The sequence below is a fragment of the Heterobasidion irregulare genome (assembly GCF_000320585.1).
Source record: "Heterobasidion irregulare TC 32-1 unplaced genomic scaffold scaffold_05, whole genome shotgun sequence".
NCBI classification, from domain to species: domain Eukaryota; kingdom Fungi; phylum Basidiomycota; class Agaricomycetes; order Russulales; family Bondarzewiaceae; genus Heterobasidion; species Heterobasidion irregulare.
In genome coordinates, this window is record NW_009258201.1 from 1,372,534 (window position 1) to 1,393,663 (window position 21,130).

The 21,130-nt window shown below is 48.3% G+C and overlaps 6 protein-coding genes across 6 annotated transcripts; 4 read left to right on the forward strand and 2 right to left on the reverse strand.

Annotated features, from left to right (window-relative positions):
- Positions 1–76: 76 nt before the first annotated feature.
- HETIRDRAFT_156364 (polysaccharide lyase family 4 protein) lies at positions 77–2,500 on the forward strand (the record flags this gene model as incomplete). Its single annotated transcript, XM_009548089.1, has 13 exons — positions 77–203; positions 260–420; positions 480–698; positions 756–792; positions 875–949; positions 1,007–1,072; positions 1,127–1,323; positions 1,377–1,411; positions 1,465–1,549; positions 1,609–1,687; positions 1,746–1,806; positions 1,866–2,098; positions 2,167–2,500. 13 exons carry the CDS (start codon positions 77–79, stop codon positions 2,358–2,360), a joined length of 1,569 nt encoding a protein of 522 aa, XP_009546384.1. The 3' UTR covers positions 2,361–2,500.
- Positions 1,304–5,174, reverse strand: HETIRDRAFT_409572 (uncharacterized protein). Its single transcript, XM_009548090.1, has 18 exons — positions 5,004–5,174; positions 4,884–4,944; positions 4,747–4,824; positions 4,659–4,696; positions 4,549–4,593; positions 4,434–4,494; positions 4,367–4,383; positions 4,261–4,312; positions 3,965–4,208; positions 3,427–3,911; positions 3,101–3,368; positions 3,012–3,049; positions 2,873–2,956; positions 2,707–2,815; positions 1,746–2,636; positions 1,609–1,687; positions 1,377–1,549; positions 1,304–1,323 (listed from the first exon to the last, which is right to left on the reverse strand). The coding sequence occupies exons 1-15, from the start codon at positions 5,084–5,086 to the stop codon at positions 2,548–2,550; spliced, it is 1,752 nt and encodes a 583-aa protein (XP_009546385.1). The 5' UTR covers positions 5,087–5,174; the 3' UTR covers positions 1,304–1,323; positions 1,377–1,549; positions 1,609–1,687; positions 1,746–2,547.
- Positions 5,175–5,213: 39 nt separating this feature from the next.
- On the reverse strand, positions 5,214–9,606 carry HETIRDRAFT_384221 (uncharacterized protein). The gene is made up of 21 exons (XM_009548091.1): positions 9,306–9,606; positions 9,083–9,255; positions 8,966–9,036; positions 8,847–8,908; positions 8,649–8,797; positions 8,402–8,596; positions 8,235–8,339; positions 7,961–8,177; positions 7,833–7,904; positions 7,704–7,756; positions 7,526–7,632; positions 7,280–7,469; positions 7,025–7,223; positions 6,951–6,972; positions 6,810–6,891; positions 6,534–6,755; positions 6,145–6,477; positions 6,006–6,089; positions 5,850–5,947; positions 5,612–5,795; positions 5,214–5,563 (listed from the first exon to the last, which is right to left on the reverse strand). Exons 1-21 carry the CDS (start codon positions 9,589–9,591, stop codon positions 5,300–5,302), a joined length of 3,168 nt encoding a protein of 1,055 aa, XP_009546386.1. The 5' UTR covers positions 9,592–9,606; the 3' UTR covers positions 5,214–5,299.
- A 187-nt stretch (positions 9,607–9,793) lies between these two features.
- HETIRDRAFT_444923 (uncharacterized protein) lies at positions 9,794–11,081 on the forward strand. Its single transcript, XM_009548092.1, has 6 exons — positions 9,794–9,976; positions 10,026–10,108; positions 10,160–10,252; positions 10,300–10,570; positions 10,635–10,843; positions 10,899–11,081. The coding sequence occupies exons 1-6, from the start codon at positions 9,851–9,853 to the stop codon at positions 11,005–11,007; spliced, it is 891 nt and encodes a 296-aa protein (XP_009546387.1). The 5' UTR covers positions 9,794–9,850; the 3' UTR covers positions 11,008–11,081.
- Positions 11,082–11,465: 384 nt separating this feature from the next.
- On the forward strand, positions 11,466–13,049 carry HETIRDRAFT_417853 (uncharacterized protein; the record flags this gene model as incomplete). The annotated part of the gene is made up of 2 exons (XM_009548093.1): positions 11,466–12,170; positions 12,225–13,049. 2 exons carry the CDS (start codon positions 11,466–11,468, stop codon positions 13,047–13,049), a joined length of 1,530 nt encoding a protein of 509 aa, XP_009546388.1.
- A 2,366-nt stretch (positions 13,050–15,415) lies between these two features.
- HETIRDRAFT_317271 (uncharacterized protein) lies at positions 15,416–20,719 on the forward strand (the record flags this gene model as incomplete). Its single annotated transcript, XM_009548094.1, has 25 exons — positions 15,416–15,818; positions 15,870–15,997; positions 16,053–16,289; positions 16,344–16,476; positions 16,660–16,868; positions 16,918–17,046; positions 17,100–17,181; positions 17,231–17,327; positions 17,377–17,415; positions 17,472–17,565; positions 17,632–17,699; positions 17,757–17,824; positions 17,877–17,973; positions 18,027–18,092; positions 18,144–18,343; positions 18,392–18,446; positions 18,502–18,661; positions 18,719–18,805; positions 18,861–18,935; positions 18,991–19,130; positions 19,177–19,397; positions 19,495–20,084; positions 20,135–20,239; positions 20,366–20,567; positions 20,625–20,719. Coding segments are annotated over 25 exons (3,780 nt in total), but the record flags the coding sequence as incomplete, so codon positions are not given.
- Positions 20,720–21,130: the final 411 nt, after the last annotated feature.

Below are 21,130 nucleotides of genomic sequence, written 5' to 3' on the forward strand. Positions count from 1 at the left end.
GGCGGTCCCGTACATATAAGTGAAGGTACCTACCTCTCGTTGAGATGCATCCTACCAGTGATACCGCTGTCTAAGGATGGTACAATTCTGGACGTCAATTATCTCCTTACTTTCTGCTCTACCTCTAGCGTTCGCGGCATTCGGGGTAACCACGTCAGGAAGTAATCTTGTCGTAGACTCGGGCGCTGGTCTTGTTACGACAAGTATGTCCACTTGCCACATGATTTTGGAACAAATTATGACCATCTCGCTTTCACAGTCAACACGGCAAACGGCGATATCACTTCTCTAAAATTCAATTCGATACAGTTGCAAGATTCGTCCAAGTTTACGCAACTTAGCTCTGGACTTGGATCTGCTACTGTCACATCGTCTGTGGCGAATAACATTGCAGTGGTTACTATCAAAACGAGCACTATTGTATGTGTCTTCTGTTCCTATTGAGCTTGCGTTAAGTTTGATCGCTTCTCGGTTTCAAGACGCATTATTACATCGTCCGCTCTGGGGTCAACACTCTTTACATTGGAACATATGCCTCTGCTGAGCCCTCAGTTGGAGAGTTGCGCTTCATTGCTCGTCTTTCCAAGTCCACTCTTCCCAACGGACCCACTCATTCTGAGGTGAATGGCGGCACGGCGATCGAAGGTTCCGATGTCTTTTCATTGGACGGTGAAACCAGATCCAAATTTTATTCCAGTGTGGGTCTTGGAACGTAACACTGCATCCATTTTAGTCAATATTGACTGTGCTGCCAGGTGAGATTCATTGAAGACACTGTCCACGGAGTTACAGGTGAGGTAGATTATTGAATCTTTACCTTCAACCGCGGTGACACTAATATGTTATCTTCCATTGTGTTGCAACGATCAAATAGGTTCGAGTGTAGGTGCCTATATCATTATTCCTGGAACTGGATATGAGACATCCTCTGGCGGCCCTTTCTTCCGTGGTACGGTTGTACACGAACTTTGGATTCCTTGCCATTTGTGACTAGAAATATTTCCAGATATCGACAATCAAGGAACTGCTCAGCAGGAAGTATACTTCTACATGAATAGCAACCACGAACAAAGTCAGACGGGCTGTCATACATGAAACGATGGTATTCTGACCTTCCTCGAAATAGCGGAAACCTATCGCACCGGATTCTTTGGGCCTTATGCCTTAGCAATTACCACTGGAACGGCCCCCTCTGGTAGTTTAGACACATCATTCATGGATTCCTTGGGCCTGCAAGGCTACGTTGCAGCCTCAGGGCGTGGAGCAGTCTCAGGTTCTTACTCTGGCACTCTATCCGGTGTCGCTGTTACCATTGGGTTTAAGGTGTGTCCAGTCGTTGATTGATGATTAGAGTGTCGATTGAAAATCAATCATAGAATAGCGCTGCACAGTACTGGGCATCTGGGTCAGGGTACGATATTTTCCTTATTAATGACCACTGCTCCTAATGAGCCACCGCGACAGTGGATCGTTCGCCAGTCCAAAGATGAAGCCAGGAACATACACAGTAACACTCTACCAAGGAGAACTTGAAGCTGGTACCGGTAGTGTAAGTGCACATGTTGTATCCGCTGAGACATCTGTTCTCATTAAATTCACTGTTCATAGGTTACTATTTCCGCAGGAAAGATATCTTCTCTGACCCTCACCTCAAGTTTAAGCACACCCTCAACAATTTGGAGCATCGGTATGTGCTGTCAACTTGTTTCATTTTAGAGTGATGTGTACCCTGATTGTTTTCTAAGGTACCGTCGACGGGACCCCTTCAGGATTCCTGAATGCTGATAAGATCGAGACGATGCACCCGTGCGTAATCTGAGGTTTCATGCTGTGCGAAGATCAGTTACCTCAACTGCGCATGATAGATCGGACTCGCGGATGAGTTCGTGGGGCCCCGTAACATTCACAATCGGGAGCTCCTCCACATCTTCTTTCCCAATGGCACAATTCAAAGACGTTAACAGTCCAACGACAATCAAGTGGACAGCCACTTCGTCTCAAATTGGTGCTAGAACCCTGCGTATCAGGACCACGGAGGCATTCGCAGGCGGACGTCCTCAAATTATGGTCAACTCTTGGACATCTTCCGCTCCTGCTGGTCAGTATCTTGCATCCAACATCCTCATTGAGATGGAAACGCTGAAAGGCATACTGCGGTTCATAAAGCACCGACCGCTGTCGACTCCCGTGGCGTCACTCGTGGTACCTGGCGTGGTCTCAATCAAGTGTACGACTTCGCCATCCCAAGTGGCACCCTTGTTGCTGGTTCAAACACAATTCAGATCAATGTTATTTCAGGGAGCAGTGGGGATGATTTCTTGAGTCCGAACGTTGTCTTCGATTCTGTTGAACTGTTCTAGTACTGAATCTGGTCGATCCTCGATGTCACACCTGTGATCGCCGCGTTTGAGCCCAATTTCTTGAGGCTTCAACGATCTCCGGACTGAAGCATGGGACGCAATGCATATTATCTGGGCTCAAGCGCATCAAAATATATCTTACAAAACACAGTCGCCCCATATCAAGTCAAATACACAGTCTGAGAAATTAGACGCTATTAGACTCCTCACGATCCAATCCAGTCTTCTCCTTGACTTGGGGCTTGAATTCCAGATTAGTCGCAATCACGGGCCATACTTGTAAGAAGGACATTTAGCGAAGGATTGCTGAAGTGCTCAAGCGCTGAACAAATTATTCAAGGCTTACCTTCTTCAAAGCCAGGATGCCTGCCAATACGAATCTGCTGCCACACATTTCGCATCGCGTCTGATGATCTAATATCTGACCAGTGATCCAAGAAAAACTTGACTTGAACCTAATATATTAGTTAAGCCGCGGAAATGATCCTTTATAAAAACACGGGGAACAGTACCTTTCTGACGGTTTCAAATATGCCAGAGAACGTGGAGAATACCTCGTACGGTACATTCTCGACAGTGAGGGAGTTTGTAATGTGCTATCGACGCGAAAATCAGAATATGGTCGAGACATGGCAACCAACGCTCCCTTACTTGGAAAGCGCGCTCCCTGAGTTCGCGCAGGTCAAGCTCTGATACACATTAAGCATAGCCAGAGGTGTATCCCGAGGAGACAAACTCACTGTCCGCAAGTCTGTAGACAGCCTTTGCCGAACACGGTAGTGCTATCTTTCCAGCATTATCACGCTCCCATTGTTGCAGCCATTCTCTTCGTGATCGCGCGGCGACACTGGTTGACGGCTCTCCCTGGGATTGGGCGGTGCGCAACGTAGCTCCCAAATTGGCTTGACTCTCGTTTGGAGTCTGAGTTGATGTAGTTGAGATTGTGACATGCGGCGTCGTGTTGAAAGAGGAAGACAGTGGCGCGAATCGTATTGTATCCGTGTACAACTAAGAGAATTTATAAGCTTGGGATAAAACAGATCGGGAAATGTTGAAGACACTGAACGTAGTGGAGAACGGCAAAATAAGTCGAATAAGCAACGTCTTTGACAACCACACGCATTTTGGATGGACCTGCTAATGTGTTGGGATATTCAGAGGCGAGTGCCAGTGGAGAGTCGTGGCTTCTAGGGCTTGAGGGATGTGATAGCTTGGCCCGAACATTGCGACGATCTTCGCCTTCGTCTGCCTTGTCTGTATCATCTGTAAAGTCTATATTGGATGTGAACGGCTCTGCAGGGGGTTTCGGTGCAGCCTCCTCATCATTGTTCGTATCTTCGGGCAATAAAGTTCTGTCTTCAAATTCCAATTGCGAGATGTCGGCGCTTGCGTTGTCCAGTATGTCCTCGTCTTCCTCATCAGAGTCTTCAAAGTTGCCACTGAATGCTGTCACTTCAGAAGCTCTATCGTTAGTTTCTGACGGTGAAGCGATGTTTGCGATAGTGAGGGGAGTATCATCGTGTGATGCTTCAGCAAAACCAGAGTTGAACACTGAAATAATGGGGTAAGTTTTCACCAGAAAAGAGATTGTTGAGGGTAAGTACTTGTCGCAAAATAATCAGCACGGCCGAGTAGCTTCTTGGCAGCATATATTCTTTTGGCATTCTTCAAACCCGTACCTCGCCGAGGTAAGACGAACTCAACATCTGAGTAAAGTGGATCGTCTAAAAGAGATCCAACTGAGTCAAGCAGGTCTTTCGGCACAGCTGTTCTTGGAATTGGAGGCGGTGGCTTGGGAGTCGTGGGAGTCGAAGTAATAGTGCATACAATGACGAATGCGTCGGCGGTCTGATGAGACAGCTCAGCGGACCGATCAGGTAGATAAAAATCGTCAGCTTACCTTGACACTATGACGTTGATAGTATACAGCGTCTCTACGTGCGAATTGTGCCCTACAAGACATTTAGCGCACTGATACGGTGCCGGTCTGGAAAAGGCACTAGTACCATCCCCAGTTTGCGGTCTGTATCCCAGTTGAGCTTTGTGTATGGAGAAAGAAGAAGTAACACTCGCTTTGTATGAGAATGAGTGGTTGTGTGCTTCCTTCATGTTGAAGAGTTCTTGTTTAGATAGGCTACGTGGATGTATGCGTGTATGTTCGTATCAAGACAAACTCGGATAGCTCAACTTGCGAAGCTCAAATGTGAATCGAAACAACCCTTCGCGAACCCACCTGTTTGCATTAGTTTACTGCATCTAGGGATCTAGGTACGTATGGCATCTAGCGAATGTACTCACTTTCCATTCAAAGAGTTGTCCTTTTCTTCTTGCGTAGGCTTCACGAAGTCAAAATTAGATCATAGTGAGATATGAGATTGAGACACACTTCGCATGAAAGAAACAAGCTGATATGGCTGCTAGCATCATTGGCATTGCCCGTCCCAGCGTTCGCATAGAATAGGATCTAATTATCAATGAAACGGTGGTCAGTCTAAAGCTTCCGGAAAATTAGTGTCAACATACTTGCCACTGACCGCTCCCGAACTTCACTGACTTGGTCACCTTGGATTTAGCCTCACCTTTGCTAGGTGGATATAAGTAGACGCTGTGAGTATACTCGACGACAGTTAGATGATCACACACCTCGACTCAAATAAGTGCCGTAGCCCCTTCACAGTCCATTCGAACGTGATAGAGTTACTCTCCTGAAACTCTTCAACATCCATCCTTTCCGAAGTGTTTAGCAAGTTGTTGGCACGCCTAGGGTCAGTACTGGTGTGACAACGATTGAAGTGACGAATCGCTGAAAGTTGGTCCAAGTCGTGAGGTTGCGATTACATCACACATCCATTTAGGGGTAGAGGGACTATCGCTGTTTGTACTAAGTTACAGCAGGTGCAGTATGACAAACTACAGTACATATCAATGCAAAAACTCAATCACTTTCCGCTAGCCAGCATCTTCCTGAAATCGTCTTGCCCTTTCTTCGACTGAGAATCTGACAATGTGGGAACTTCTGATGACGTGGGAGCGACAAGTTTTCGCATCTGCCCCAATTTCGCCTTCGGTCTTGATTTCGCAGCCCTTGGTACAAATAATCCGCTGGGTGCAGCGCCAGAATGTGAAGTACCCTCTTCAGAGAGCTTTAACGTGACCCCTTTGAACACGATTGGTTCTGGGTCCAATAGCAGCTTTCCAGCATCCTGAAAGTGCATGAGCCACGGATATATATACTTTGACTAAGTACTTACCGCGACATTTTGAAATTCAACCACAGCCTCGTTCTTCTCCACGAGAACTTCCACTCGAGAGATTTGGGCACGCTTCTCGAGGACTTGTTGGAGGAGGCCTTCTTGTGTTCCTGGAGGTAAATTGTGGATGCGTAGAGATCGAGTACGCATATCTGCACGCTTCCCCAAACCGCTTTCAGGCTCGCTGGTAAAAATTAAGGATCAACCTTCTTGGACAACCTTACCATATTTGACGCACCGTTTGCGAGACCGCACTCGAGTATCTGCTAATGTCACTGCAATCCTCCGCTTTTTCAACTCGTAGTTGTTCGCATCCAGTGCAGTGATTGCATCTTTCTTCATTGGCAAAAACCTGTCATTATGTGCACTCTTGACGGGTCACGAATGAACTCACTTCTTCTTCGAATTCCACAAACGCGAAGCCTTTTGAGTGGCCCTCAGGATCTGTTGCCATTCGAATATCTTTGATAGGCCCATACTGTAGTGAAAATAAGCGAGTCCTCGATACCATGCACAAAGCACAAGGAGCGTACAGCTTTGAAGAATTTCTTGAGATCTTCATCTGTTACAAATCTGCTCAGACCTGCCACGTAGACCTCTCTCGCGTTTGCACTGACGTCGCTGCGATCCTTCTTCCGCTCTGGATTAGAGATGTAAACGTTTAATTTCAGATCTGGTTCTAACTCGTGATTATGAAGAGTCAGTGCGTCGTTGGCCGATGCCTGATGCAGCAGAGGCAATAAACGTGAATACTCATTTTGATACTCAAGATATGGGCTTACTGGCGAAGTAAACTGAACATAGCAGAACCGTCGAGTACTCTTAAACTTCTTACTCGGCCAGCGGACATCGAAGACAAGACCATACTGAAAAGTGGCTGGTGAATGACAGAATGGATTATCCTCAGCCTGCATATACTCACCTTTCCAAACAAGTTTCGGATGAATTCGTCGTCAACTTTTTCCGGAAAGTTCGTCACGTATAATGTTGACTGCCAAGCAAGATGAACTGCAATCTCTACGTCATGCAGGCGTTTCTTATCCTTAGTTAGTGCAGCTGGAACGCTTTCTCGGTTGATGAACTCGATAGTTGCCACAAGCATATTCGGCAAATGAGTGGTCTTCACCTCACGAACGTTACCGCACTTGTAATGAAGATTGAAAACGGCTGAGTGTGAGAAACGAAAGATGATACGTACGTCCTTGAACAACTTTACGAGATCATCCTCTGTTGTCTCTACAGGTAGATTTGCAACAAAGACAGTGCTGTTTTCTCGGTCTCTGAGATGAAGAGCGCTGTTATGGTTCGATGTTGTGAGGTAGAAAAGATTAACGCCCACCTTTTGAGTGCTTGCGAGGATTCTAATCTGTACGATTAACTCGGCTCTAATGATACTCATCATCTACCACTTACCGATCTTGGTTTTCTTGCTCCCCTCGGCACTGATTACGTCTTCAGCCTTTCTTTTCAAACTTGTCGTAGCTGATGGTATACTGTCGACATCCATGGGAGCTTCATGATCTCCATTCTGTCTCGACACCGGAATATGGGTATCTGTCGCATGCTGTTCCGCGGCCATCTGCATGGACTGTTTCTGCGCCTTTTGTGCTTCCTGTGCAGAGACATCAGATTGCTTGATGAGCATGTAAGAATCGGCAATGAAGTCACCTTCACACGCTTTGTATTCACTTGCGTGCGCGCTGTGGCTACCTTATCAAGACATTTTTCCAGAGAGAATACTGAACCGCGAGCGTGCTCCATAGATTCCCAAGCTTCCCAAACAGCTTCTGGCCAATCAATATTAGAAGTAGATATGCGATCGAACACAGTCCGTGCAGTTGCATAGTCGCTTTGTTTTCTAGAATTTTAGGCATCAATGTATACTACTCATGAGATTAGGATGAGATGTCGCACATTAACTCGTCTGTGTAAGCTGTCCAAGCCAGATAGCTTGTTTTGTAGTGCTTTGCAGTCTCTGCCCAGACGTTTATCGCATCCTTATGATCACCAACATCATTTCGCTGATGATAGGAGGCTCATTAGGAGGCTCATGATGATATGACGCACAAAGATAAACACAGGTTGAACGCACCAGCTCCACTAGGAATTTCTCAATCCTGAATCGAGGATCACCAGCTTCTGATGCTATGATTGTGCATTACAGCACGACGAGAACGCTAAGCAATCGTCCGTACTCAAACGAATAGTTTCCCCCACTCACCAGTCCTGACAGATTGTATACCAGATTCCAAGATTTGGAATAGATTAGATAGAGCTTCTGCACCGTCCTCTGCTATTTACAAGTGTAGTGTCAGTGCCTCGATGTTATTGAGATCTTGTGCAACGCACAAGCTTCCAAAGATGTTATGCTCCGTTTTTCATACCCGGCTCGTGCCAACACGAGTGGGACAAATTGCTCAGGGTCCGTCTGGAACAAACCTGTTGCAATGGCCTTGTCATACAAAGCTTGGATTGGGATGAGGAGATGGTTTTGGGAAAGACATGACCATGATTCACCTGCAACCGGCTCGGCCTCACCATTGTCGATCAACTCTTCGTTAGATTCCTGATATAGCTCTGATTCAAATCTAGCACCGAGAGCATGATAAGGTCTTGTACGCACCAAGAAACGGATGTAGCGAGCCCATATCTCTCCCGAGCGTGGGACGCTCTTCACGGCGCGCTGAAAGATCTTCAATTGCAGGCGGTCATCCCCGTGGTGTTGACGCTGTATGACAGATACATTATATCAATGTCATGGAAGGTGAGTATACAGGCTAGATTGCTGACAGTAGTGTCAATATATCCAATCCAGAATGTGACGAGGGCTGGTTCAGCGTCCGCTACTCCAGCAAAACGCTGTTTGGCGGCGTCCGCAATTGCTCTTTCACATATCCCTGAGAACATCGCTAAATCAGGTTTCCTGGGCCGGCGTTCATAGTCGATGTAGTAATTATAAGCTGCAAGCGAATAGCCGGCTTGAGACTGTCGGTATTGGTGAATCGCTGATGTGATCTTTTTGGTGCATATGACCTACCAATGATGTCTCATACTTTTCTCTCCACTCGTAAGCTTTAACGGCCTTGGAACGATATTTAGATGCGGATACGAGAAGTGATTCATACTCTGATGGTGGCTTTTGGTTAGTAGTGAAGGAGGAGTATGATTGAAAAGTCTCTTCGTGATCTAGGAGGGGATTAGGGATAGTGAGGATGATTACTTCGATTTGACACACTTGAATGGGGTTGTTGCAGGTGCTTCAGATGCAATTCGTCAATCCACGCGACCAAAGCCGGCCTTGCACAATGGAAATAGGTGAGTTCACGACAAACGATAGTTTGTGAACAATGTTACCGCTCCTCCGCAGGCGCGACCTCTAGCATTTCGAGTTCCCAGTCACGTTGAGCCTCCCATAATTCGTGACCCTGGCGAAAATTCAGATATCCGTCGATCATGCACAAAAGAACGAACCTTGGTAAGGTGAGCCGAACCTTTGGAGACCACTGAAGCGAGAGATTTGCGCGTCCATGACGTGGAAAGTAACTCATCCTCGTCCTGACCATCGCTTAGCTTCACACCAGACTCAGAAAGAGAGGCATGTTGTTCGATGAGAAAGCCAATATGTTTGCGAAGGAGGGGTATAGCTAGAATACAAATAAACAAAGCCACAACAATCTAAAGGTGAAAAACGCACACAAATAATCGTCCTCTGCCTTGTTATACAAATCTAGCACCTCTTGCACCCCTTCCCGAGACCCCAAATCAACAGTTTTCTCCTTGGCTTCTATGAGAGGAAGCCAAACTTCATCCCCGGCAGCCCAATAAGCCACCATCATTTCGCGAGCCAGGTGCTCCTGATCCTCCATGCTTGCTGCGGACGCCAAGCCAATATGGCGAGCATGGAGGGAGATATCATAGGGATTTGCGGAAAGGTCAGTGAGCAGATTTGACAAAGCCTCTAGCGCTTCTGTCTCGTCCATATCGGCCAGTGTCGTAGGACGATATGTAGCGAGTGTGTTGAGGGCCGAGGTGCGTGGCGCGGACTCGATGGTTCTGAATGACCGTGTGCCGCCCACATACTTGGGAACATAATCCCACGGCCCTCATTCAGGAACTGCCGGGCCGCTGCAATCGTTTGTGCAGTCACGATGGGAATGAGAGGCAAAACATGAATTCCCCCGATAATCTATCGCTCTTACTCTCCGTGTCGTTTACACATCTTCAGACATAGTAACCGAAATGTCTTCGTCCATTCTTAGGTCTGAGACGATTTTCGATCTCACTGGTCGTGTTGCGCTTGTCACTGGAGGTGGAACTGGCATCGGTTTGATGATAGCGAGCGGACTGGCGACAAACGGTGCCAAGGCATGAAGAATCATTGAAAATAGTCGTAGTTTCTTACATATGCTTACAGGTTTATATTGCGAGCCGTCGTAAGGACGTTGTACAGAAGGTTGCAGACGAGTGGAGGTCTCAGGGTCCGGGCACTATCATCGCGTACGTCTAATGCTCATGTTAGTGTACATAACTTCTGATACTTGAAAAAAGACTGTCGATGGATGTGACAGATCGGGATAGCATTTTGGAGGCCAAGAAAGTCATCCAGCAAGCCGATGGCAAACTTCACATCTTGGTCAACAAGTAAGGAGTCACGCAGACATCACGAACAGCTACTTCATTTTACGCAGTGCTGGTGCAGTAGGGCCCACCACACCCTTCCTTAACAATCTTCAAGCCCCAGAGCACAAGGACGCGGAAACTTTGGGAAATGCTCTCTTCAATGATGCCGGATTTAACGCATGGAGTTCGCTCTATAGCATCAACACCTCCTCTGTCTACTATGTGACAACCGCCTTCCTTGGTCTGCTTGACAATGGCAGCAAAGATATCCCAGGTTATACTGCCAGCGTGATCAACATCACAAGCATAAGCGGCGTCATCAGCCTAGCTCAGGGCCATGTCAGTCAGCATTTACATGACTTTCATTCTTGTAAATTGACTTCTGCCCTCCTTGCGTGAAAAGTTCTGCTATAACAGTTCTAAAGCAGCCGCATCTCATCTCACCAAGATGATGGCCACTGAATTTGCGCTGAAGGGCATTCCTGTCCGCGTGAACGCTATTGCTCCAGGTGTATACGCCTCCGAGATGACGTTCGACGCCATTGAAGGTCCTGAGGCAGTCGCAAAGATTGCGCAGAGTGTTGTGCCTGTACCTGCTGCTAGATCTGGGACGTAAGTCTGTCGTTAATAAGATTCGTTTGTCGTGAGATATTGATCACAACCGCAGGCCTGGCGAGATAGCTGGAACAGTCATCTATTTATCCTCTCTTGCTGGGTGCTACACAAACGGCCAGGAGATTGTAGTTGACGGTGGTTACGTAGCCGTGAACCCTTGAACACGGTCTGTAGAGTTATAGAATACCTTGGTCAAGAAGCAGTGGCACTGCCAATGGGATACCCTAGACGAACGAACACAAACACTCTGTGTGCGATTGAAAATGGAGTGTATAAGTCTCTTCCTTCCAGATGAACGGCCCAATTTGAAACGATAATTGCGGCAAATGAGCAGCTGCCCGATTGGTAGCAAATGACGTCAGCCGCACCTGGGCAGCCGTCATTTTTTATACTGATCTGGACGCTTCTGGACACCTAAAGATCCGTATACGAATTTTTGTCATCTAACAGCCTTTCTCGAAACTATTAAATCAAAATTGTGACCACTCAACTGGAATACAAAGACCATCTGACTTGCCCAGAAACAAATGACTCGTGCGCACACCTACCACATATAAAGACAGTCGATGGTGACCGTGGTGAGTTTCGGTTCCTTCCCATTGCACCCACCCGTATCTGAATGTCTCCAATAACTTTCGACTGCATCGTCATCGGCTCAGGCAATGCGGGCTGCTGTGCAGCGCTTTCTGCTGTCGAGCATGGCTGCAAGCGTGTGGTCGTGATAGACAAATGTCCCGAGGAATGGGCTGGCGGTAACGGGTACTTCACCGCAGGAGCTTTTCGTACCGTTCACGGTGGCCTTTCCGATCTCCTCTCCGTCGTCCCTGGTGTTTCTCCAGAATTGGCGTTGAGGACAGACATTGACCCTTACTCCGAGGAGGACTTTGCCAACGACATCGTCAGAATATCAGACGGGAAAAGTGACATGCAGTTGGTGAAAGCGGTGGTCGATGGTTCGAGAGATGCCATCACTTGGTTGGCAAAATTTGGAATCCCGTTCACTTTATCGTTCAATCGACAGGCGTACGAAGTGAATGGGAGGCAAAAGTTTTGGGGTGGGATGGCTTTGAGCACAGACGATGGAGGAAAGGGCCTGATTCGAGCACATCAGACAGCTCTCCGAAATGCGGGGGTGGAATCCTGGTTTGAGACGCCTGCTTTGAAGCTTCTGATTGAAGATAGTATAGTCAAGGGGGTGGAGGTGGAGAGAAGTGGAGAGAAGCAAATTCTGAAATCAAAGGCAGTAATACTAGCGTCAGGAGGGTATGAATCGAGTGCACAACTGCGCGCGAAGCATCTTGGTCACGGTTGGGATAACGCGAGGGTGAGTCGGCTAGATCTATCCATGGCTTGTTTCACGTTTCATCCTTTCTCTCAGGTGCGTGGAACTCCATACAACACCGGCGATGGTATCTTTATGGCAAAAGCGGTAGGCGCAAAACTTTCCGGCGACTGGCAAGGTTGTCACAGCACCTGCTGGGATGCCAACGCGAGTCCTGACGCTGGTGATCGAGTGCTCAGTAATCAATTCACAAAGTCTGGATATCCGCTCGGTCTCATGATCAACTCCCTTGGACGTCGCTTCGTCAACGAAGGAGAAGACCTTCGCAATTTTACTTACGCCAAGTTCGGGAAAGAGATCCTTCGCCAGCCAGGTGGATATGCGTTCCAAGTTTGGGACTCTCAGGTCACCAACTGGTTGAGGAAAGAAGAATATAGCGACGGCATTGTCGAGAAGATTTGGGCGGATTCGCTGGAGGAACTAGCGGCGAAGTTGGAAGTAAAGGGCTTGGAGGACGTGCAGTCGTTCGTTCACACAGTGCGCTCATACAATGCCTCGGTGACAGCCTTCCGATCATTGCATGCTGTCCCCGAATGGAATCCTGCCGCGAAGGACGGTCTATCGACAAAGGACCTTCCGCTTCCGAAGTCCAACTGGGCATTGACCATTGACAAAGCGCCATTCCTGGCGGTCAAAGTTGCTTGTGGCATCACCTTCACCTTCGGCGGCGTAGCTATTGATTCTACGACTGCGGGTGTTCTTGACGATACTGGTAAGGAGATCGAAGGTCTATTTTGTACGGGAGAAATGGTAGGGGGTTTATGGTATGGTAATTATCCTGGTGGCAGTGGTTTGACTGCTGGTGCAGTATTCGGAAGGAAGGCAGGGCGAGCAGCAGCCGAGTTAGTCAAGCGTGTTTGATCAATGCTCAATGTACGTACGTCTTCTGTGATTGACTTGCCCCGCAAACAAGTATCTGCGCGATATCGCTCGATGATCCGATCTCTCAATCCAGCAGGTATATTCTTTCTGGGTTGAATTCATGGAGGTTTATACGGAGACAAAGTACATTGGCGGACAAATTGTCTGGCGTGGTGTGATCAAATTATTCAAGCCAGGGAGCCTGGTAGGAATCCTTATACTTTTGCGGCTTTTCTGTTTCTGCTGTATGTTTCTCTACGATATCGCCCCAGGATTAACTTCCGCGATCAGTTCCGACCCTCGTACCCTCGTTGATCATTCTAGCGTCTGCGCTACTACGAAACTGATCCAATGGGGCTTGTAAGTAGTCTGAAATACACGTCTCCTCAGTCGTCATCGCGCAGGCGAGCTACATCCTGCAGATTTGGTGTTTACCAGTGCAGCATTCTGGGAAAGTCTCGGGGGCAGCCTGTTGGCATACCTGGGCTGGGTGATGACTTCGCCGCACGCAAGGTAGCTATTGACCAAGTTCGAGAATGGATTGACCTCGATTTTGCTCACTGCACAGGGTCTGACCCGGTTTTTGTTGGTGATGTGCTTTGGTGATACCGCTTGTCGTGAGCACCCCGTCTGGATCCGACGAGCTATCTTGCTGATTCATTGAAGGAGTTTGCGAAAGTCACCTTCATCACGATTATGACAACTTCATCAAATCTCGCGGCGACCGCTCAATGACATGATAGTGATAAAAAGCTTGTACTGTATTCTGCGTTCTCAGCCCTCTTGCCGAGAGCTCTCCTTGCTGAGTTCCTTAACAATATGGAAGCACCAGAGAAAAGTATGGCACCGTCTGTATTTCACGCCAAGGCCGACAACTTTCTCCCTCGGGGAGCTCGAACGGATCGACAATGTATCGTAGGCCTCAGACCTGTGGAAACTCCCCCCGCAGGTCTTCGTGACAAAGTGATCGGCAGTATGAAACATAGGCCAGAGACAGACGGTTGGCTGGCTGGTAAACAGAAAAACGTCAGACATTGTTCGCTTGCGAAAAAGCCGGACCCTATGTGCTCCAGGTGCACAACTTCATGTTTATTTGCGATCGAGTGTCCTTGTGATTTCCCATTCGAGCCCAGGTTCGAACTAGCTCGTTACTGTGATGCAAGATAGTTGGTCCCCCGCGCTTCATTGAGCCCCTCTCATTCACGTTTTCATATACAGCCAACACACAAGCCTACTTGTAAGAAAAAGCTAACTTGAACACTAACCTGATTTGAGTTCGGGGACAGAGCACAGCGGAGCTCGCGCAAGGTGTGTATACGCGAACGACAGTTTTATGTAGATGTGTACGCACTGCGATAGAGCTTCATTGAAGAATTGTAGGTCGGTTTTGAGCGCTTTGAGCAGAGCGGCAGTTCAAAATCCGAATGACAATGACGTCGCCAAATCGCGCTTGCGGGGAAACCACTTTACCACACTTACTTCCAACACCCTCTTTCAGCGTCCATCGTATTTTCATCTAGTCTCGTCACTCCTTCCACCCCTTTGTACTCTACCTCACTCTTCCCTTCTGCGTTCAGGCAATATTCATGCCTTCTCCGTTGGGCGACGTTGTTCATGACGTCGCTGCACCCGACAGCAGACGTGAGCCCCATTCTCCGAAGGTTACTGCACAGGACGCCTCGCCAAACAGCGGCGCTGCTCCCGTATCCCCTATCATTAGCTCCCCCGGATCTCCCAACATAAATTCTCGCAAATCGGTACACTCCCGTAGATCAACCCACTCTTATAAGGGCTCACCCGCTCTCACCCCCGCCACGAGGACAGGTCCCCCTCGTTCCCTCTCGTACACATACAATCAACCCCGCCCGACCTCTTCATCTCGCTCAAACTCTGGGTACGAAAATGGTGAGATCCAGGAAGTTCCTATTACTTCACCTCAGCACGCAGACGAGGAAGACCCTTATGCATATGACTATACTCCCAGAGAGTCACACTTTCGTGGTGCGCTAGAATACACAGAGGCAGAAAAGAAAGAGCGCGAAAAGGACATCGCTGAGAGAAGAGGAAAGAGGAAAGATACTAGTATCTGGGATGACTGGAAGTCCAAATGGCGTCCAGAGCATCTGACTGACTCACCTTACGAGGAGAAGCAGACCTTTAGCTGGGAATCGCAGGAGGGTCGCAAGGGCTCACAGGTTTCCGCAGATGATTCTGACAGACTAGTGGGGCTGCGCTCTGCGTCGCCTTCGTACCAGCAGCCTTCATCCGGATCTCGTATCGTGCGTAGCATATCTTTGCCGCACAAGAATTCTGGAGGTACGGAAAAAGAGAAGGACGATGGCACAAGCAAGTCGGGTAGTACGACGGCCAAATGGAACCGTTTGCGTTTCTTGATCCCCACCGTAACTTCACAGGCGCAGAAAGAAGCTCAATCCTCCACTGTTGCACCCACAGGTGTAAACATCACCGACGAGCTAATCGCAGGTGGACTTTCTACTCTTATGTTACGGCTCTGGTTTGAGCGCGACGAGAAGGATCGTAGGCGTGTCCCAGTGCTCTTGCATAGGTTACGCATCCGAATCAGCGACAGTCTTCATCCTTTACACGGTACCCAAAGTGTGTTCCGCATAGAATGTGAATACGCCAATGGCGCCGCGCGGTGGGTTGTTTATCGCCAACTGCGCGACTTTCTCTCTTTACACACGCACTATGCGGTTTCGAATGCCTACAATCGCAATGTGGACAATCTCCCTGAGTTCCCTCGCACAAGTATGTATATTGGTCTGTTCATAGATGGCCAAGTTAATCATACTCCGTCAGGTCTGCCGTACTTTAAATTCCTGAAAAAGGAGAGCCGCGAGAAAGGCGGGGAAGTCAAGCGAGCTGATTTTGCTCGTCTCCAGAGAGAGGCACTGGAAGACTACCTTATTAGTCTAGTCAGAGCTGTCGTAAATACATCTGCTTCATCTGTTGCATTACTTCATTGATCCTCCTTTATTATAGATGTTTCATCCAGCTTCAAACAGGTTAGCTGGTTTTCTGGAGATCAGTGCTTTGTCTATCTCTCTGGCGCAGTCTGGAGGCGCACAGTACAAGGCTGGATATCTCCGGGTCGAGGCAGTGACTAGTAATAAGCCTTCGGGCTTTGGACGCAGAGCGGCAAGCCGGCGCGAGAAAAGAGAGCAGAAGTGGTGCTCTATCAGGGAGAGCTATCTCGTCGCCGTGGAAGAACCAGGACAGGTGCGAACAGCTCATGACTTGTGTTTGTTTTATATGCACTAACATCGTAATCAGACTTCTGTCTGGGATGTGTTCATGTTGGATCCCGACTTCAAGATCGAACGGCCTATGCGATACTATCGTCAAGGCTTGCACCTTCTTCAAGGGGAACAACACGAGCGACAGTCTGAGGAGGTCAAGGATAAGGGTGACGGCGAAGAACACGCAACTAGTGATCGCGTGTCTCTATTGGGCTCTATCAGATCTCGCTTTTCCAAGGTCCTTCATCCTCACCACGCCAACGGCACTGTGGAACGCTCAAGCGCATCTACACGGCCTAGCGATCTCACACGGCCAAGCGACGTCACCCGTCCAAGGTCAAACTCTACAGCTTCATCCTCGTCATCTACATCGTCGCGTCCCCCAACCCCCATGTTAGACCCATCCACAAATACCAATCCCTTGATGGAAGCACCAAGCAAAAACCAGGCACAAGACGAAGACGAGAAGACAAAGAAGAAGAAATCTAGTGATGTTTCAAAGCATACTTTCTACGTCGAAAATTCACAAACGAGGCTCAAGTTGTATGCGAAAAGCGAAGTACGTCACAGGAATGTCGTTACGCGCACGAATTGACTTCCGTGGATAGCGACAAATGCTGCAATGGATCGCGGCGCTTGAGAGGGTTGCTGCGACATCGCACTACACCGGACGTAATCGGTTTGACAGCTTCTCCCCCATTCGATTGAATGTTGCGGCTCAGTGGCTCGTTGATGGTGTACGCATGAACTCCAAACACTCAACAATGAGGTTACTGACTTTCCTCATAAGCGTGACTACTTTTGGAATCTTTCTCGTGCTATTCTTCTGGCAAGGGATGTAATCTATATCCACGATTGGTGGTTGTCTCCTGGTATATTTTTATCATATCAGCCTCAGAATCTTCATTGACATCAACCTAGAGTTGCAGCTGCGTCGTCCCGGGAAGCCTAAATATCGATTGGATCGATTATTAGAAAGGAAGGCCAAGGAAGGCATTAAAGTGTACATCATTGTCTAGTCAGTGGATACGCCGCCATCATTTTGGCGTATTGTTGACAATGAGTAGTCAGGAGGTGTCTAATCGAACGACACCTACGGATAGCAAGTAAGCAGCTCTTATCTAAGTACATACGGCGATTCAGCAAACTGACTAGTTCGTAGCTACACCAAGCAGCGGATGACATCGTTACATCCGAACATCATGGTCCAGCGATCTCCGTCCCATTTCCAGACAGGTACCTTCTATTGGGCCCATGTAAGGCAATCACGCTCGTCGTTTGGTGTTCTTGCTTAAAGACCATGTGAACTCCGATTTTGCCAGCATGAGAAGCTCTGTGTCATTGATGAGACTATCGCCTTCATGGGAGGCCTGGATCTATGCTTTGGACGGTAAGTACGCAAAGCTGTTCCCAAGTGCTTCACTTTATAAGGTAATGTACACTTCAGATGGGATACGTCACAACACGTCCTCACAGACGACCCAGGAGATGAGGGCGCAGAAGAAATTTGGCCTGGTGAGTGACTTGTCATAACATTCGTTTGAATTTTATCATAAATCATTGTCAGGCAAGGATTACAGTAACGGTCGCATGAATGACTTCCACACACTCAATAAGCCTGAAGAAGATATGCACGATCGCACCAGAATTCCTCGCATGCCATGGTTGGTGGTCTATCTGGAGTCAGAGGCACATGAGATTGAAAGCACATATTTAGGCACGATGTGGGGTTACAAGTTCTTGGGCAACCAGCGCGAGACGTAGCACGTCATTTTGTGCAAAGGTGATTGTTTGTTGACTGCGCGAGACGTGTTTCTAATCAGTCGTTCTGCAGATGGAATTATCTACTCCGCATCAAGAACCATTCACGCGTCATGCCATTCCTCCTTCCACCCCCTGAGTTCAAGCCTGGAGAGTTGGGCCAGTTGGGTCTTACTGGAACATGCGAAATGCAGATCTGCCGTTCTGCTGGTCCATGGTCATTGGGCACGCCGGACAGAATTGAACATTCGATACAAAATGCCTACTTGAAAGGTTTGTTCATTTGCGGATGTGGTCAGAACTGTGCTCATGAAATCATAGCTATCCAGATGTCTGAGCATTTCGTTTATATTGAGAATCAGTTCTTCATCTCGTCGTACGTTGAAATGATCTCCGAATGTACTTATCATTCATTGCTGACCGTGGAACAGGACCGTGGTGGGTGATGTGACCGTCGAAAACAAGATTGGCGACGCTATAGTGCATCGCATCATTCGTGCCCATCGCGAGGGTATTCCATGGAAATGCTGTGTCGTCATTCCACTTCTACCCGGATTCCCCTTTCCTGTCGACCATACTGATGCGAGTTCCGTAAGTAGCTTTCAATCTCGTCACTGTGATTGAAGCTCACCGTTGTCTGACCCTTAGGTTCGTATCATCCTTGAATGCCAAAACCGAACTATATGTCGCGGCCCCAATTCAATTTTTGCTCGCTTGCGTCGAGAAAACATCGATGTATGCTTTGTTCCTTGCTCCAGTCATGGTCGATTGACAAATGCAACGTCTTTAGCCGGACAACTACTTCACTGTATTTTCGCTTCGTAACTGGGGAAAGCTCCGCGGAGATGTCTTAACCTCAGAACTTGTTCGTGTTTCCGTCCTTTCACTAAAACACCACCCTAAACAGGATTCGACACAAGGTTTACATCCACGGCAAAGTCTGCATTGTCGACGACCGTTTGGTCATCATCGGAAGTGCGAACATCAATGAACGATCTCAGCGGGGGGATCGTGACTCTGAAATAGCTGCTATTATTAGAGATACTGACATGATAGACGGGTGAGTTACCACTTCATTCCCTTTTCTCTGTGCTCAATCCTGGTAGTTCAATGGCTGGTAAACCTTTCAAAGTTGGGCGGTTTGCTCATACACTTCGTGTGCGCTTAATGCGTGAGCACGTTGGCGTAGACGTGGACGCTATTGACGAGCAAGATATGCTAGCGAAAGATCCTCCCAAGGAGGAGCACCAGCAGCACGAATGGGACCCCGATGCAGAGCAGGAATATGGACGGGAGGATGTCACAGCAAAGAAGTCAGCACGCGAGGGTCGTGCCATGAACTTTCTTCGTTTTGGTGGAGAGGGAGTCAAGCAAGGTAAGCGGCTATGCTCTTCCTAAGCCAAATATTAACATACTATGCGAAGTTGTACACGGTTCGAGCGATATTGGTTCTAAGGATCTCGCCGAGGTTTTGCAAAGAACCAGCATATCACGTCGTCCTCCTGAAGGCTTTCCTGATGCTAGGGCAGGAAACAAGTCCCTGCAAGATGAGCGCCAAACTTTCACGCGCGACGGGGAAAAGGTTCCAGGATTTACGAGCTCCGTCGTTCCAACTCTCGAAGAGCAGATGATCATGGAACACCGGCCTTCCGCCGAACATGCTTATGGGAGTCCTATTGAGGAAGACATTGAGAAGGAGGCGAAGGAAGATGCAGGTGCTTCGTCGGGTGATCTGCGCGATGAGACTGGACTGCTGTGTGGTGCTCCTGCCGATGCCCAACCGGAGGCGGACGATCAACCCCCGCATGCGAGTGAAGTCAAGAGTGATGCTGATACTGAAGAAAAGCGGGCACCTCATGTGCGTTCAATCTTGAGGAGGCACCTTGGAGCGAAGCTTGGACATAACCCATGGACTTTGCCTACACCAACGCCAAAGATCGACCCGGACGGTTTTGAAGATCCAGTCTGCGACGCCTTTTGGAAAGATGTCTGGGTGGCATCCGCTGTGCACAATGTTTGTCTTTGTATTTTTTTCCTCGCTGCGTGTGTCTAACGGCGCACCAGACGGAAATCTTCCGCAGAGTCTTCCATGCAATTCCAGACGATCTCGTCGCTACGTGGAAACAATACACCGAGTTCGTTGCTCACCACGAGCGCTTGAACAAACCGGTTAGCGCATTTCCGTTATTCTATTGCAATTATTCTTATTTCATTCCAAAGGCCAGAGACGGCGCCTCTTCAGATCCTGTTGCCCGTGTTCCTTCAGAAGCGGGTGATATGGACGCGCCTGAAGAGGAAGGAGAAGATAAGGCTCCACATGACGATGATGCAGCCTGTTCCAAGACGGGGTCTAGCGGAGACGACAAGGAGCCCTCCGTACCAAACGGTCAGGGGCCTTCTGAGAAGGTGAAGAAACCTGAGAAAGGGGAACCACCTTTCACGCGGCAGGAAAGAGAGGAGATGGAATCTCTACTCCGTGAACTATGTGGCCATCTTGGTAAGCAAAAACTGACATATAAAATGGCACCTCGTACTGAAGTCATATGTCTCCTAGTGCTGTATCCTACGCGGTTCCTAGAGGGCGAAGATATCGCCAACAATTTCTTGTTCAATGCTGACAGACTGATGCCTATGCCTATCTACGATTAATATTATCGTGTGCATTGGACGGTCTATCTTATTTCCTTCTTAATGCTACAGCTCTTCATCTTGTATACACGCATCCCACCGCGCACCCCCCATACCCTCGTTGACTCGGCATTTCCATCGCTATCGTGACCCTGTTAGGACATTATTTCTTGTACTGCGTTTGTGCCCTCGAAATGAGACTTTTCTTGCCACTGGCCATGATCTACATTTCATATTGACTTTGCTCACTGCAAGTATAAGTTGGAGGGACGTTCAACCCTAACCTTATCACTGAGGTCCGGTATTCGAGCTCCGAATGAAAGTAGTGGCGGACGTGCCACTCAACTCATCATTAGTCATCCTCACGTCTGTATCCTTTCCTTCGTCCGTGCCGTCAACATCGACGACGACGATGAGTTTCCCTCCCCCTCC